This window comes from Panicum virgatum, chromosome 1N (assembly GCF_016808335.1).
Source record: "Panicum virgatum strain AP13 chromosome 1N, P.virgatum_v5, whole genome shotgun sequence".
Classification (NCBI taxonomy): Eukaryota; Viridiplantae; Streptophyta; class Magnoliopsida; order Poales; family Poaceae; genus Panicum; species Panicum virgatum.
Genome location: NC_053145.1, coordinates 14,287,336 through 14,303,826, shown reverse-complemented (window position 1 = coordinate 14,303,826; position 16,491 = coordinate 14,287,336). Strand labels below are relative to the sequence as shown.

General features: G+C 46.5%; 2 protein-coding genes and 2 pseudogenes across 2 annotated transcripts; 3 read left to right on the top strand and 1 right to left on the bottom strand.

The window, feature by feature from the left end:
* Positions 1 to 1,654: 1,654 nt before the first annotated feature.
* On the top strand, positions 1,655 to 2,590 carry LOC120655263 (RING-H2 finger protein ATL39-like). Its single transcript, XM_039933013.1, has one exon. It carries the CDS (start codon positions 1,829 to 1,831, stop codon positions 2,420 to 2,422), a length of 594 nt encoding a protein of 197 aa, XP_039788947.1. The 5' UTR covers positions 1,655 to 1,828; the 3' UTR covers positions 2,423 to 2,590.
* A 2,277-nt stretch (positions 2,591 to 4,867) lies between these two features.
* On the top strand, positions 4,868 to 6,062 carry LOC120653333 (annotated as a pseudogene).
* Positions 6,063 to 8,583: 2,521 nt separating this feature from the next.
* Positions 8,584 to 9,519, top strand: LOC120653970 (E3 ubiquitin-protein ligase EL5-like). Its single transcript, XM_039931611.1, has one exon. The coding sequence runs from the start codon at positions 8,779 to 8,781 to the stop codon at positions 9,403 to 9,405; it is 627 nt and encodes a 208-aa protein (XP_039787545.1). The 5' UTR covers positions 8,584 to 8,778; the 3' UTR covers positions 9,406 to 9,519.
* Positions 9,520 to 11,101: 1,582 nt separating this feature from the next.
* On the bottom strand, positions 11,102 to 12,847 carry LOC120655262 (annotated as a pseudogene).
* Positions 12,848 to 16,491: the final 3,644 nt, after the last annotated feature.

Genomic DNA, 16,491 nt, shown 5'->3' with positions numbered 1-16,491 from the left:
AGCAGGTGGAGGTGTGCTCCCACGTGTAGTTAGTATAGGGTACTCAATGGAAAGTTGCTCTAACTGGTTTGAGCCACTTCCAGACCTGCACATAAGTTTCATACATGAGGACAAAGTATGATTGTGATATAATGTAAACAGTGTTGTAATAAGTACTGCACATGTACCTGGGAGAGTGTCCAGAACCTAAGGTTACTGAGCCACTTTGGCTGTCATACAAATGTGTAATCAGGAATTGATGAAATTTTTCAGAAAACTAAAGCAAAATATAAGTGCACAGATTCTAACCTAAGACGAAATTGCATTGTTTTTTGGGTTGGGCCAATAGGTACAATGCTGCTCTCACTTGATGGTTCAATAATTTTTTTCTTTCTTTTTGGTGAACTCCTTAGGTTCAAGAGCAAATTATATATGTCATGAACAATATCATGAACAACAATGAAAGAATGTTAAAAACAAGCAATTATATATAACAGATGCAGTAATGGCTAAATATTGTAATGCACATTTTTCAATTACAAGAGCTACTATGTCATTAGGATCACCATCCTTGCAGTTATACCAGCGATGACCATATCCCTTGCAGTTATACCCGGCCTAGGCGCGTGTGGCCCCCTCGCCTGACTAGGCACCCAGCGCTCGAGCTCTAGGTGAGTGGGCCCGCAGTGGGGCGTGCACGCCGCGCGGGGCCACAGCAGGGGCGGCAGGTAGCCGATTTCGCAGGCGGGTCAGGGGGCGATGCTGAACCCGATTTCGCAGGTGGGAGGCGGGCTCTGGAACCATGGCGCTGGAGGGAGGCAGGCCGCACGAGGCGTAGCAGGGTGGCGGGAGGGCGGGAGGCGCAGCAGGGCAGAGCCCGATCTAGGGTTCGGGGATGGGGTCGCGGGAGGGATGGGGTGCCGGCCCGGTTGGGCCTTTTTTTTAATCGATGCTGCTGCTTCTTGACTCAGGGGTAAAAACGTCCCAGTAGGCAAAGTTTGATGCTGTTAATCTTTGATTTTGCCGGTTTGTGGCATATATGGGATGGAAAATTATAAAGGATGGCATAGAGGGGATGTGCTAATTTTCAATGAGACATAATGGACCTGTTACATTTCCCAATGACATACATGGAATTTGCTCAAATTGTTGACGTTGGAGAGTTCGTGTGAGAAGAGAGGAGGGAAAATTTCATAACATGTGAAATGAGTTTTACCTGCATGACACATATTTGGTTACTATAGTACATGGACGGCTGGCGGTGGTAAGCGATAAGCGCATGCTTGCATTGCATCACTTCAAGCAACAACGTCCCAGGGAATGCAGAACATTATTCTGGAGACTGATTCTCAGATTCTGGTCGTTGTAGGGACGCGGATTATCCTCCCATATTTTTTAAATGATTTGCCTGTCTGTGATTCCACGGCTTCTTAGATAAAGTGATGAGCTTTCCCAACAATTTTGTTGATGTGACATAAAATTTAACACCTATAAAATCCTTATAAAACTCTACTGAGACTGACCTAATCACTCACTAATCAATGAGCCATTGACTAATGTGTCTAGTTAAGATATTGGCAAAAAAAAAGAGATTAACTTAAAGCTCTCGAAATCAAAACCAAAACTAGAATCAAACCACCAAAACAGCGGCCACCAACACCAATCTCGCCAATACCTGGTGCCCATACCTGCAGCGCTCGCCGCTGGGGACTGGAAACCGAGCGTGGCTGGAGCGCCGCGGAGTCAGAGCACCAGCCGCCTATTTGTTGCCGCCACGACGCCACGCCATGGCTACCTCGTGTCGCGACACGTTCCTTAAATCTGGGTGGCTTCACGTTCGCGATTACGGATGCTCAGCCTCCTGCACCGCCGACGGCCGCCGCCGCCGAGCCCCCACCCCGATGACGGCTCCCTCGCCTGCTACGGCATCGTCGTCGCCACCGCGTCGCTGCTCCTGTTCACCGTCCTCGCCGCCACGGTCAGCCTCGCCAAGGCGGGCGCGCTCGCCGGCGCGGCCGCGGTCGTGTTCGTCGCCGCCGGCTGCGTCTCCCGGTGCTGCGCGGGCAGCGGCGGGGCGGGTCCCGCGCTGCCGACGACCGTGGCGCCGGCGCGCGCGAGGGCGGCGTGCGGGCTGGTGGACGCGGCGATCGACGCGCTGCCGGCGTTCGCCTACGCGCGGCCTGGCACGTGTGGCGCGGAGGGCGGCGACGGCAGCAAGTCCGGGAGGTGCGCCCTGTGCGCCGTGTGCCTGGAGGACGTCGAGGCCGGCGAGATGGTGCGGCAGCTGCCGGCTTGCCGGCACTTGTTCCACGTGGAGTGCATCGACATGTGGCTGCACTCGCACGCGACGTGCCCCCTGTGCCGGTGCCAAGTCTCGCTGCAGCAAGTTGGTGTGAAGCTCACGGCGGCAGCGGATCCACCGGATGATGCGCCGCCGGTGTGATCCTACTTAGGGAAGGTCATGTCATGTGGAGACTAAGATCGTCGATTTTGCTCAATCCTGCAACGATTTTTTGCTGAAACAGAAGTTTGTTCATAAACAGTATTATCAGTCTGATTGTCCCTCTGCATTAGAGATGCAATGAATGGTCCTCTGCAGTGCGAACGACAATCCCGCTCAACTGCAATCCAGTCACTCGGGTCATGAGAGCAAATGAGCATCCAGTGAAATGAATGGTCTACAGTAGCAAATTTCTAGTGTCTATATCTAGAGTGCCATTCTAGTTTTATCTAATGTTAAATTACCTTAAGTTTAACCTGAGTTTATGAAGAAAGGATATCAACATTATGGCAACCAAATAGGTACAATATGAAATTGTATATCATGATGAATCTAATAATGTGTATTTGGTATCTTGGTATGTATGACAAATATTGATACTTTTTTAATAAGTTTAGTCAAACTTAAAATAATTTGATATAGGATAAAGCTAGAATGACATTTTTTAAGGATGCAGGGACTATATCACTACTTTAAAGAGAGACAATGATGGAAAGAACGTATGGCTTGACACATATTGCTAGTACAACGGAGGATTTGAACCCCTTGAATTGTGGTAAACCATCTGTATGATGTTTTTCCCCTTACATCTTAATAATACTTCCCAACTGGGCAAAAAGAAGAAAGAATACCCTCCTAATTCACCTCTTCCATTGTGTTGCTTCTAACGGCAGTGCAGGCGTCGAGGTGCAACTGGACGGCTGCACTAGCAAAATGACACCCTATTGACACAAGAAATCGCCAAGATTCCGACAACCATATGGACAAGGCAGAGGTTTGATTCTGTGGGTGTTATCATTTTAGGTCCACTATTGGATCCAAGCAATATTGAATATAAAAAATCAGATAAAGATATGTTTAGGGAAGCTAGGTCATCGAAATTATTTTTTAAAGAAAAATGAAACATTATTGTTGTAAAATACAGTAGCATGAAAATATCATCATTTTGTGAGTGTACAGGTCAATAGAGTTTTTTCTTTCCTAAATACTGATAGTATTCCTGTCACCCATCGGTGATGCACTAGCACATTTTATGTGCTTCCAAAAAGATGAATGTTCGAATCAACATTCAGAGTGGTGGACAGAAGGAAAATTAGACTAGGGATTGTAATATGAAAATAACAAAATTTATTTCATGTCTTTGACAATCCATGCCAACATTGACGAAGCTAGAGAGAACGAATATGATAAGTAGATGGCTAACTCAGCTCTAACAAAATTGCTCCATCCTAAGTTCCTAATCATACTGACATTTGCAATCAGCAAACAAAAATGATCCCTACTAAGAATTTTATGGACAAGGGTTCGGATATCTTGCATGAACATCATTGATCTCAAAAGGAATTTCCTCGGGGAGATGGATTCTAGCTGCCTGGAGAACCTCATAAAGCTGCCATAATTTAGTAGCACCAAAAACAGCTGATGTCATATTTTGAAAGGCCTGCAAATTTAATGTCAAAAGAGGTGAAGCCTGCGTATTGAATGTCAAATATCGAAATTCCTCCTGCGACTGCAACTAGTGTGCAACGCGTTCTTGGCCCTCTTGTTAAAAAAACAAACACGTTCTTGGCTCTTTTGATCTTCTTTTCGTGATGCAAAAAATCTATTTTCCACAACGAGATTCACAACGCCGTTGATGTCTCCAATCATGTCTAATTTGTTGTGGTAGGAGGAGATTTATATGAGGAAAGATGCCTTGAGACTAGATGCGATGTGTATGAGAACATCGTAGAACAGTTGGTATTGGAGTATATCTGATCTGATCTTGTACCACTCAACTTGATAAATCTGACCCGTTCAGAAAAACCCAATCCGACCAATATGTGAGCTCGGTTGGGCCCGAAATTCGCAACTCTTTATAAAAATCTAACCTAACCCAAAAAATTGTACATGAAAAACGGACTTGATCCAACCTAGTCTATATTTTCTTGATCTGATCCGAACCTACCCAATCCGATAAATAACCAGGTCTATATTAAACCAACTTAGGCAGTGGTACTATGGGGGACAATTGTGTAACAATTTATTTATGGAAACCATTCCGCGAGAGAATGCTTCTAGAGTGTCGTGATGCGGATATGCAACCATTATTGTTGTGGAATATGTGGCGTTAGGCATGGAGCTTAGGTGGTGATGTTCTCTAGTGCAGATTATCTACCATTTATTATTTATGGTGATAGCTATAAGTTATGTGGTGTCGGATACTGCTTATCTGGTCCTAACCTGCGCCAAATCTACCCACATAATTTATTTCGGGGATATCCACCATCCTACCATAAGAGCCGCCGGGCACTATAAGATTAGCAACCTCGGGTGGAAATAAATAACAACAACCACTGAGCAACCAGTAGCCCCATGTTGGAGTGATCTCTTCATTCCAAAGTAGCGATGCTCTCCCCACCGATTGCCGAGGATGACAGCTCTGTCTCAATGGTCCTCACCAACGACGCCCTGCTAGGAGAGATCCTCCCCCGTCTCCACAGCCCTGCCTGCTACGTCCGCGCCGCGCTCGCTAGCAAGCGCTGGCTCCGCAACGCCTCAAACCGGGCCACCATCCGCGGCTTCCGCTCCGGGCACTCACCCCACCTGCTCGGCATCTACGTCCTGTGCGATGGCTTCTCGCGCCCGGAGTTTGTGCCGCTGCCCGACGCCGCCGCCTCGTGCCCGGAGCTCGAACCTGCACTCCGCCATGGCAAGTTTGGTTTCGAGGACCTGGATGCCTCCACACTGAGTGTCTGGGATTGTCGCGACGAGCGTGTGCTCTACGGATTCGGTCCGTCCTTCGAGCTTCCCCTTGGCCCTGCCGTGCAGACCCCGCTGCGGCACCCTAGAGAATATAGGGTCGTGCTCCCACGGCTGCCATGCACCATCTGCCCCCCTCACGCCATGCTCCTCCCTGACGACGACGATGACTCATCCTCGTGCTATCGGGTTGACATTGACCAGAGGGACCAGAGGGTGATCTATGCGAAGGTGTTTGTCCTGCGGGCTGGCTCCTGGAGCATCCACTGCTCCGCCTCGGCTCATCTCGCTAGGCTGCCGGTGCACATCCTCAAGATGACTCTGCTCATGCGTGGCACGGTATACATGTTTACCACGGCAGGATACATCCTCGCCCTAGACCTGGCCACCGCGAAATTCTCAGTCATCGATCTCCCAGAAGGTGTGCGATTCAAGTACTCGAGCAACCTTTGCTCCTTGCCGGGGAGACGACTCCACTCTCTACCTTTTCCATGTCAGTGGGGACGAGCTTACCATCTGGCTCCAGAGGATGAATGACCATGGTGGCGATAGAAGCAAGTGGATACTCAGGGACACCATTTCCCTGCTCGAGACATGTGGCCATCTCGCGGAGGAAGGGTGGCAGCTGGAGGACAGGCGTGAGGCCTTTGTGTCCATTGTTGGCGTCGGGGACAACGCCGAGTTCGTGTTCTTGGAGTTGGAAGCCACTGGGGTCATCATGTACATGCATCTCGAGAGCAAGAAGGTGAAGAAGGTATACCAGAGGCACCCGTACAACGATTTTGGTATACGTGTTCTCCCATTCATGATGGTCTGGCCTGCCGTCTTACCAGAGGTATGAAGATGAAGGACTGCGCCAAAAGTAGCCACCCCAAGTCGAATAAGTTGTGTCATTGGACGTTGTGCTGTTCTCGAGTTTTGTTTACTTGCTTTAAACATAACAAGCTGGAGTATAGATTCAGGAAGTAGAAATGGAGCCCTGGGTGGGCATTGTGAGATTTTGGTGTTGTTCTGAATTATGAACAACTTTGCTCTAATTTGTTTCTCCTTAAGGCATCAGATGCACTAAAAAGTATGGTATGTAGGACAGGGGCGGAGCCAGGATTTAACCATTGGAGGGGCTAGGGGGCAATTCTAGTTTACGGTCGCCCGCTAGTTTCCATCCACACGGTCGATTTCAGACAACCTGCGATTTCTCCCAATTAGTTTGTAGATTCCCACGTATTCTCTTTACGGAAATAGTAAATAACAAGCGCATGAGCCGCGATTAGAATTTTACCCGCCACCCACCACAAAATTCCATGCTGACACCTGCCTTACGTTTTTTTCCTTTTAGGCACCTACAATTTCTTTTGGGATCTAGAAAAATTGGGTGTAAAATTTAGGTGGGGAAGTGAAAATAAAAGTAAAATTGGAACTCTGCGCATAAATAAAAAATTAAAAGTAAAACTTTTTATAAATAAAAATTTGGTAGATATATATCAATTTTTTTTTTCAAATTCCTAATTCGCTTTTCAAAAAAGTTATACATGGAGAAACTTTACAGCGTGAAAAAATATTTATTGCTTAATTCTTTTTAGAAAAATGTTGGCATATAAAAATCGGCAACACAAATTTTTTTTACAGATTTATGTTTGAAATTAACAAAAAAATTAAAAATATTTTTTAAAAACTGGTAAACCAAAAAGAATATAAACTTGTGAAAAAATTAACTAGTCTTTGAAAAAAAGAAACAAAATTTCTAACAAAAAAATTTAGAAACATAAAATCAAGAAACTAAAAATCAAGAAACTAAAAATCAAGAATAAAGTTAAGAACAAAAAAGTTGCAATAAAAAACTGGAGGAAAAATTGGGAAAGAGAGAAATTTGGCAGCAAAATTTTGTAATAAAAAATTACGAACAAAATTTCAAAAGGAAAAAAATAGTGGCACTGTGCAGAGCTTGCCGAGTACTGTCGCGGTGCTCACTTGTGGCGATTCGGTCCAGCGCAGCTCGCCGGGGCTACAGGCAACACTTGCCGCACCAGGCAGCCGCCGTTTTCCTGGAGGTGAAGCTCGCGGATCGGAGTTCCACCGCTCAACGACCAGAGACGACGCCTTCACGAGCTCCACTGTGCTGGCCCCATGCTCCATCGCTACCTCCGCTCCTGCTAGAACAATTGTAGAGCTGCATCTGCTTGGAGAAAAGAGAAAGGGGAAGAAAGAAAGGGGAAGAAAGGGAAAGGAACGAAGTAAAGAGAAGCCGGAAGGACCGAAGGAATAAATAATGGGCTGACTTGCTGTGGGGTTCACCTACGTGCAGTCCACCAGCGCGTCGACTGCTATGAGGGCCGCGCGCGGTCCACAGCAAAACCAACTTCTGGGGGGCCGGCTAGGACTTGAGAGAAGAGACTCGAGTAGAAAATAAACTCATACGAAAAACAATTCAAGCAATAAAGTTTATATATATGACTCCAATAATATAGTATGGAGAAAAAATATTATAGAAATGGCGTACCTGCGATGTTATTAGATGCGACCAATGATTGAGCATGTAGATGGATCTGTTGACGCAAAAAAAACAGCGTTGTGTACATCAATTGGCTTCAAAATATTGTGGAATAATATAGAATATGGGAAAACTTCTCCTCTGCAAATTTGGTCAAACATAGAACAGTTTGATTTTGGACAACTAAAATACCTTATTTTTTAGTACGAAGGGAGTATTTAATAGATAAGGATTCAGTATATGTGAATTTGCCAATGAAGTAAAAGATAAGGAATCAATATAAGAAATGGCAAATTGTGACGACCAACCAAACATCCCCAAACTATGTTGAAGAGGCAGTTGTGAAGGGTCATCTGAATTCTAAATCAGAAAAAGGAGGAAGGCTACATCACGAATCACAGAACTCATCCTAAGCACGAACAAAAACAAGCGAAGCAAAAGAACGGACATTATTAGCCTGTTTATATATGTAGAAATTTAATCCGAGTCCGGAAAATGAGTTGAGGAATGAGGAGGTTTCCGGGATCTTTCCTTCAAATTCTGATTGTAACAATGTCAGACATCCTGACAAAGTGTCACGAGAATTGTCCTGAGCTCCTTGCAGTAGTGCAAGTCTGTATGTTCTCCTTGTAATGTGACAATAGCGATTTTTTTCAGAGTGATTTTGGATACCAACACATCACAATCTCAGTACCACTTGACAGACAGACACGAGATCAGCGGCCCTAGCCAGAATACAATACACCATCGCCTGTTTTGCTCCGCTGGCTTTACGATTTGTTGCTTTCGATGGAGGAGAATAACTTGTACATGCCCGATATGATACGACCTGTCGCTTGCGACAGCGTTCCTGCCCCATAGAAAACACGCGGCCGGCTCCTTCTACCATATGCATGTCTCCGTTGCCATTTCGCGAGCCCAAATCAGCAACGACATCGCAAATTCCCCAGGAATTTCTGTGAATTTTACGAGCCCTAATCCTATCGTCTTATCATGCCCAGACGCCGGCGATCGTGACCAGCTGGGCGAGCTGTGAATCATCGGGCCAGCCGCGCCGGCCGTGCTCGCCATGGACTGCTTCTCCCGCGTGTACGGGCTGGCCATCGCCAACACAGTGTGTGTCGGCGGCACGGCCTTACTCGTCTTCGCGCTCGTCAAGCTCGCGCAGACGCCGCACAGCGCGGGCGGCATCGCCTGGGTCTCCGTCTTCCTCGTCCTCTGGCTCGGCGTCAACGCGAGAATCTACCCGGCCTTCTGCGTCGCGCTCTTCCCGTGGTCCGCGCTGGGGCGGTGCCTGGAGCCGCCGCTCAGCGCTGCCATCTGGCAGCTCCGCTTGCCATCGCGGTGCGCACGGCGGCGTCACCGGAGGAGCGACGACGACGCCTTGCCGCAGCTCGCGGCGCAGGGCCATCGTGCTTATACCATCAGCGTGCTCCCCCGGGAGCTGCCCGTGCGCGGCGGAGCGCTGGTGGGAGCCGCCGCCGCCACCATCCCGGCGTACGAGCACCCGGACGACGACGCGCCGGACTGCACGGTTTGCCTTGGCAAAGTGGACAAGGGGGAGATGGTGAAGCGGCTGCCGGCGTGCCTGCACATGTTCCACCAGGAATGCATCGACCTGTGGTTGCGCGACCACTGGACATGCCCCGTCTGCCGGTGCAACGTCTTCGCACTGCTACCGGACCAAGTAGTATGACGTTCTTCATCTTGTCAATTCTTTTAGCGGTCTGGACTCTAGAGCCATAAATTGGCATTGTATGTACTATAGTCTATATGGTGATTTGTGAAATGTACAGATGATTATTGTTTCTGTTATGTATAGGCACATCGCAAAGTAAAAAATGATAAGCACCCGTCGGGGTGATACGTTTCTTCCAAAGATTTGAGTGCCATTTCGCCCCCGACCTAACTATTGTAACTACACATTCCTAATCTCTGCTGGCTCCCTGTCATTGCCATACCAACCCAACATCAAGATGTCCGGAAATACTCAGCATCCGCACAGCACACGCGGGAGGCTCTCCATAGTATTCATATTTCATACCCTTTTCTGGATTATTGAAAAAGTAGTATTTCTAAGGTGTTTCATGATGTATTTTTTTGATTGTTCGATTAAATTTATCATTTAATAAAAAATTCAAGTGTTTCTCTATATATTGAAATGCATTCAAGTGTTTCTCTATATATTGAAATGTTCAATCTCATATTTTTTAAAAAATATATTTTATTTGCATATTTATATTCCTAATACATTGACAATTTTGTGCGTCGTGTAAAATAACGTGGTAATCATAAAAATAGGTTGTTCATGGACTTAAAGTTCAACGGTGCCTAAATATGAGCTGGCCAGCTAATTACACGTGTGCATATGACCAACCTGATTACCTGAGCTATTTCTAAGGTGGTATAATTTAGGTTGGTCTCCTCGAGAAAAGGAAAAATTGGATCATTTAATTGGGAGGCGTTTGGTAGGGATGAAGGCGGAATTGGCACGCGAGGGTGGGATGTGCGGTGTTGCAGAAAGCCACTGTCGTGCTCTTGTTCATCTTTCTTGTTGAGGCAGCAGCGGCTCGCGGTTGAGCAGCCGGAGTTCTAGTTGGGAGGTTACCGATATCCTGTGGCTACCGGATACCTTAGAAGTGGTGGGGGAAAGGTAACTGGGGAGGGGTAGGGAAGCCCAACGATGGAGGCAGGTTGTGAGGGCGGCACGAACGGTTTTGGCGAGGGGATCTTAACGTCACCGGATTAGCATGGAGGTGGGTGGTGGAGGCGGATTGGAAAAGACAACGCCACCAAAACGGTGGCTGGAATGAGCTAAGCAATCCCAGCCCGGGCCCAAGCCAAGCCGCCGCCATGGCCTGACGTGTGATGATACTGGCGCTCATCAATACGGTGGGCGTCAGCAGCACCGGCACCGGCTTCCTCGTCTACGTGCTCGTCCACATCAGGGGCATGAGGACGCCCCACATCATCCTCGCCTTTGTCGTCTGCGTCAACGCCAGCATCTACCCCGTCTTCTGCACCTCGCTCTTCCAGAGGTCCGCGCTCCTGCAGTGCCTGCGCAGCGCCGGGTCGCAGCCCTGCCTGCGTGCAGGCGTGACGTGCCTGGTGTGCAGGTGTGACGTCTTCGTGTCACTACCGGGCCAAGTAGTATGACGCTCGTTCTCTTGTCCGTTATCTCCTCTATTTGCAACCGAGACTTAAGAAAAGGAAAAACTGATCTGTAGATTGGTAAATGTGTAGCTTTAGTGACCAGCACAGTAAAACATAGTTGGATTTTACCTTGAGAAATGAAACTTAGGCAATTTTGTTAAATCCCGTATGAACTTTCAAAATGGAAGGTGCAATAATCATAACATTGTAGCCTCTAAATCGAGCACGAATCGGACCAATTAGGGAATGCAAACGAATAATTACCATAATTGTTAATGCAGCTGAATAAATCTTAAGGAGCAACAGAGTAAAGCAAAGCTTTTCATATAGATCAGAACAACAGAAATCCCACAATGCCCATGGCTCAATTTCTGCGTCCTGAATCTATAAACTAGCTTATTCAAATTAAAGAAAGTAAATATAAACTCGAGGACGGTGCAACACCCAGTGATGAAGACCTTATTATTATACTGGGTTGGCTACTCTTGCTGCAATCCTTCACCTCCATCTGCACCTAGTTCTGGGAAGATGATGGGACAAACCATCATGAATGGGAGAACACTTATAACGAAATCGTTGTCTAGGTGCCTCTGGTATACCTTCTTCACCTTTCTAGTCTTAAGATGCATGTACGCGATGACACCAGTTTCTTCAAACTCCAAGAACACAAACTCAGCATTGTCCCCGACACCCACGACTGACACAAAGCCCTCCTCCTGCTCCTGCCCATCTATCGGCTCCCCACCCTGCTTCATGAGATGGCTGCATGTCTCAAGTAGGGAAATGGTGTCCCTGAGTAGCCACTCGCTAGGGCGGCTTGCAACGCTGTTGTGGTCATCCATCCTCTGAATCCAGACAGTAAGCTTGTATCCCTTCACATTGAAGAGGTAGAGAACAGAGTTGTCTCCTCGGCAAGGGACAAGGTTGCCGTTGTACTCAAATTCCACACCTCTCGGGGGATCAATGATAGAGAATCTTGTGTGGCTAGATCCAGTGTAAGGATGTACCCTGCCATGGTCATCATGTAAATCTTGCCACGCATGAGCAGAGTCATCGTCAGGATCTCCTGTGGAGACTTGGCGAGATCAGCAGAGGTTGAGAAGTGGACGGTCCAGGTGCTAGCCCGTAGGACAAATACCTTCGCGTAGATTGTCCGGTCCGTGTTGCCGATGTCGAGACGATAACATGAGGAGTCATCACCATCATCATCAGGAAGGAGCATAGCATGAGGATAATTGGGCCAGTTTGTGGACGGTTGTGGAGGGAGCATGACCGTATCTTCTCTCGGGCACCGTAGGGCGCTCTCACAACAGGGTCAAGGGCAACATGAAAGGAATCACTGAATCCATAGAGGACACGGTCGTTGCGGCAATCCCAAATAGTCAGCATTGGAAAATCCATGTCATCAAAACTAAAGTTACCATGACGGAGTGCAGCTGCAAGCTCAGGCCTTGAAGCATCGGGTAGTGGCACGAACTTCGGGTTGGAGAAGCCATCAATAGAGATGTAGATCCCGAGTAGGTGGGATGACATCCGTGAACGGAAGCGGCGGATGGTGGTCTCATCGGAGACGTTGTGGAGCCACCGCTTGGAGGTGAGTGCAGCACAGACAAGGCAAGAAGGGCAGTGGATGCGTTTAGAGGCGGAGGACAAATCAAAGCTAAGTTATGGCTGAGCTATACCGATCAAGCTTCAAATCTCAATTGACGGTGGCAGTGAAGTAAAAATATACAAATAGAAAGCTGCCTGTGGTATATAACAAAGTACTACCAGTAAAACATGGTATGGCCGCGGCCATACCTGGCCATACCGAGAGCTCCGCCACTGATGCATTGAAGGATCTGATCTAGAAGATCATCATTAGTGAGTACCTTATTGGCAGCCGTGTCTTCCTCCACAAGCGGTGGGGAAAGCATCATCGATTTAGAAGAGATTACTCTCATACGGGATTGTTGGTCACTTAGCAATTCCTGTTCTCATTTCCACCTCAAGTTGGCTACTCTTATAGGGCTCGACTATTGCCATGGACTGGTAGCTGTCACCGAACAAATTTTGTACTTATCTTTGCCGCAGACCATCCCTGTCTTAGTGCTACCTCTGAGGACAAATGCCATTCATGCCACCATCAAAGCATACAGCTGTCATATTGGCTACATTTGTCATCCAACCACCACCATGCAAGCACCATGTCCGCCACATGTTCCATGATAATCTAACACGTGTCCACCACCGCTAACACCTATCGTTTTCCCTAAAGGTGGGTGCTCATCGTGTAACCTCTCTTCGATTCATTTATCAACACTAGCTTACTTTGTTTGCTCTATTAGCTGTCATGCAAATACTGCAATGCATTGAAGGATCAAAAAGTTGAGTGCACGCATCCTTCCAATGCATTGAAGGATCAAAAAGTTGAGTGTACACATCCTTCCATCCTTCCCTTATACGTCTCAAATCACAATAGGTAACAAACATGATTGGAAAATAAAAGACAGTAAACAAAGTATAGTAGTTTGAGCATAAAAAATTGGATCCAAGAGATTAATAAATTATATGTATACGAAAGATAACATTTTGATTATTAAATCAAGGAATATATGCATTTGACTAAAACACAAGTTGTTACTATATATGATTGATCAAGTGATCTTATCCAAGGCATATGTCTCTATTCTCTTTATTTTGTCAACTCGCAGTAACTTGATTGCATAGTATGTTTATAAAGCAACGCATGCATGCATGTATATATATGGAACATGATTGCTTTTTGCTAGAAATTGACCTAATGTTTTTGCTGCGTGCATCAGAATTGTGTTATGTATAGGCATCTGTTGACATTTCTTAACGTCGCCACCAGGAGTTGTTAGTTCCCAGCAATGGCGCCAGAAATGCTTGTTGACTTTCCTTAGCGTAATCACTAGGAACGGGGGTGTTAAGCCCATCCCTAGCAACTGCACCAAGAAATGCCACTCTCGTGGTATAATCTATATGATTACAGATGGGATCCCTAAGTGCACAGATATACCGTTGTAGCATTTCACCCGGAAAGTAAGTGTATCATTATTTATATTTTCCCAAAGGATGGCAGTGGCAAAGGTATTGTACTTAACATTAATCGTAACATTATTCCTCAAGTAATAGGAAATACTCTAACAGGGGTAAGTTGTGATAAAGAAGATAAATCAGGGTAATGTGACACAAGCACACAACTAACACCCAAGGAAGAAAAGAATAAAAGAACAAACTAAACTAAACTATTCTATGTTAAGTTAGCTGGAGCTTAGGCTAGGTTAGGGGTCCTAGTGTATCTTTCAAAGCAAAGGTTATGTTAGAATATGGTTAGGGCTACAGGTGCCAGGAAATAGGGATAGCGGGGAGAAAGTCCCGCACTGGAGAACATCCAGTCCCGTTACCTCTTTTCATGAACTCCTACACTGTACCCGAACATCGGGGAATACACTAATCACAACACAGCTATTACGATAGATAGACAGGGCTGTCGCCTCCTGCCGTCTACCCCGGTCATACCATGGAGCACGGGCATATATGAAGGATCCCGCATACCCGAGCACCAAGCTCGTGTATGAGGTCACTACTCTAGCGTCCTTGGGTCGCCCACCCTTTGGATGGATAAGTAAAACACTAGAGCAATCCCAAAGGAACAACAAACCAATATCCGTACCCGGATCATCTGGCCTAACCATACTCGTCACACAACTCATGATAAACAGAAGCATGTATTGATAAACTATCAAAATAGTAAAGCAATCATGATCAAGCTCTATATTATGAATAGAGTACTGACAAATAGAATACAAAGCCATACCAAGAGTCGAAGATCACTCAACGACTCCGAGGACAACTTGCTTCGCTAAGGGAAAACTAGCCTAGCTCCGCTACCCTACACTAAGATCAAGAGAGTCTTGAGAGAGTGGTGTGAAATGGGGTGTGTGTGTGTTGAATGAGAGGGAGAGGGGTCCTATTTATAATAGTGGAGGTCGGTTCCCGCCATCCGCACATATGGAAGGTGATCAGGTGGCTTAGGGGCTACTCCTCCTCAAGATGCACATGGACGGGAACCAAGCCAGGTTCGGTCGACCTGTGGGGTCGGCCGACCCCACCTGGTGTCCCCTCGTCTTATCCTTTACTGGCAGGCTGACACATGGGCCCTTATCCTTATCCTCTTGTGCATCTTCCGTGGTGCCCCCTGTTTGCTCTGCTAGGTGGGCCCTCCTTGTAAGCTTAGTTTCGTGGCGTCTTCGTCGTATTTTCACCTTATTTTACTCTTGCTCATCTGAAATCATGTAAACTCTAAAATAGCTATGGAACTGGGTTAGTGATACAAATATGCGAGTAACGCGTATGGTTTTCCTTTATTATTGAGTCTAGTTGTCGGTCAAATTTAGCACTTAATGATAGTCAACAGCAACCATGTAAGGGTTCTGTATTTTGTATGTTGTGAAGGGATCCCCTTTTTTTGCTTTTGAAGTAAGAATTGGGGTTCAGATGTATAAATCTAAGCTGAACATTCCTGAATGTTCTTTTCTTCCCTTATACACACCCTTAGCAGCAAAATATGGAGGTGGACTGCAAGATACATTGCTGAGAACAAATTTGCCTTCGACTTCCTAGATGCTCAAATGGTTTAGGTGCATAGCAAGTTCAAGAGTTTGGGCTTGAGAAATGTTGATGCCAAGATAATGGTAGAACCTTGGACCTCTTCTGCATGTGCAAAGGGAGAGTTGTAGCAAGCTTGGTTTGGGGTGAGAGGTATTCCTGTGGATCAGAGATCTACCAAGACCATTGCTAAAGTGGGTGGACTAGTTGGTAAAGTCATGGCAATTGACGAAAAGTATAGGTTCAGAACTGATTTTTTGAGAATCAAAAAGCTGTCCTGCAGGGATGTTACCCAGGTGCCTGCAGTTGCTGAGAGATCTTTGGGTATTAAAATCTTTGACTTCTTTTTTGAGAGGTAGGTGCATGATGAGAATGCTTCTAATCTTTTGAGAACTGGTGAACAGATTGGAGATCCCTCTAATCATTCCTAGCATTAAAAAAAACCTACAATGGACTCTGGTTCAAGTCAATTTGGAGGTGATGGAACATCTGGTGGGGACAAAACTAGGAAGGGGGCAGGTTATGGGAAGCTTTGTGGCTGGATCACAATCTACTCCTAGCAAAAGGCTTTGTGCTAACAATGCTCTGGACATTCTTGGGGATAAGGGGAAATATGTACAAACTGAAAATGGCAAGGGTGGCTTGAAGGAAAATGACATGGGTCATCTCTCTTGGAGTAGCTCTGAAGATTGTAGTGATTTTAGTCTGAACATTGAGGAAGGTGATTGACGGTGGGTGATTACCACTAGCAGGGATTCGAGGGAACCCCCGTTTAGAGATTTGGCCAGGGGTGTAAAACACACAAAGAACTTCCTCGCGGAAGCAGATTGAGACAGTGGTTTTTAGGCAGGTTCAGGCCGCCCGGAGGCGTAATACCCTACGTCTTGTGTGTTGTGTTTGGTTCATGATTATCAGTGCTCTCAGGTCTAGCCGATCCCGAGAGTTCAAGCTGGGAAAATGTCCTCGAAAAAGGGCCCCTTACATGTCCAGAGACCCATCTATTTATAGGCTACAA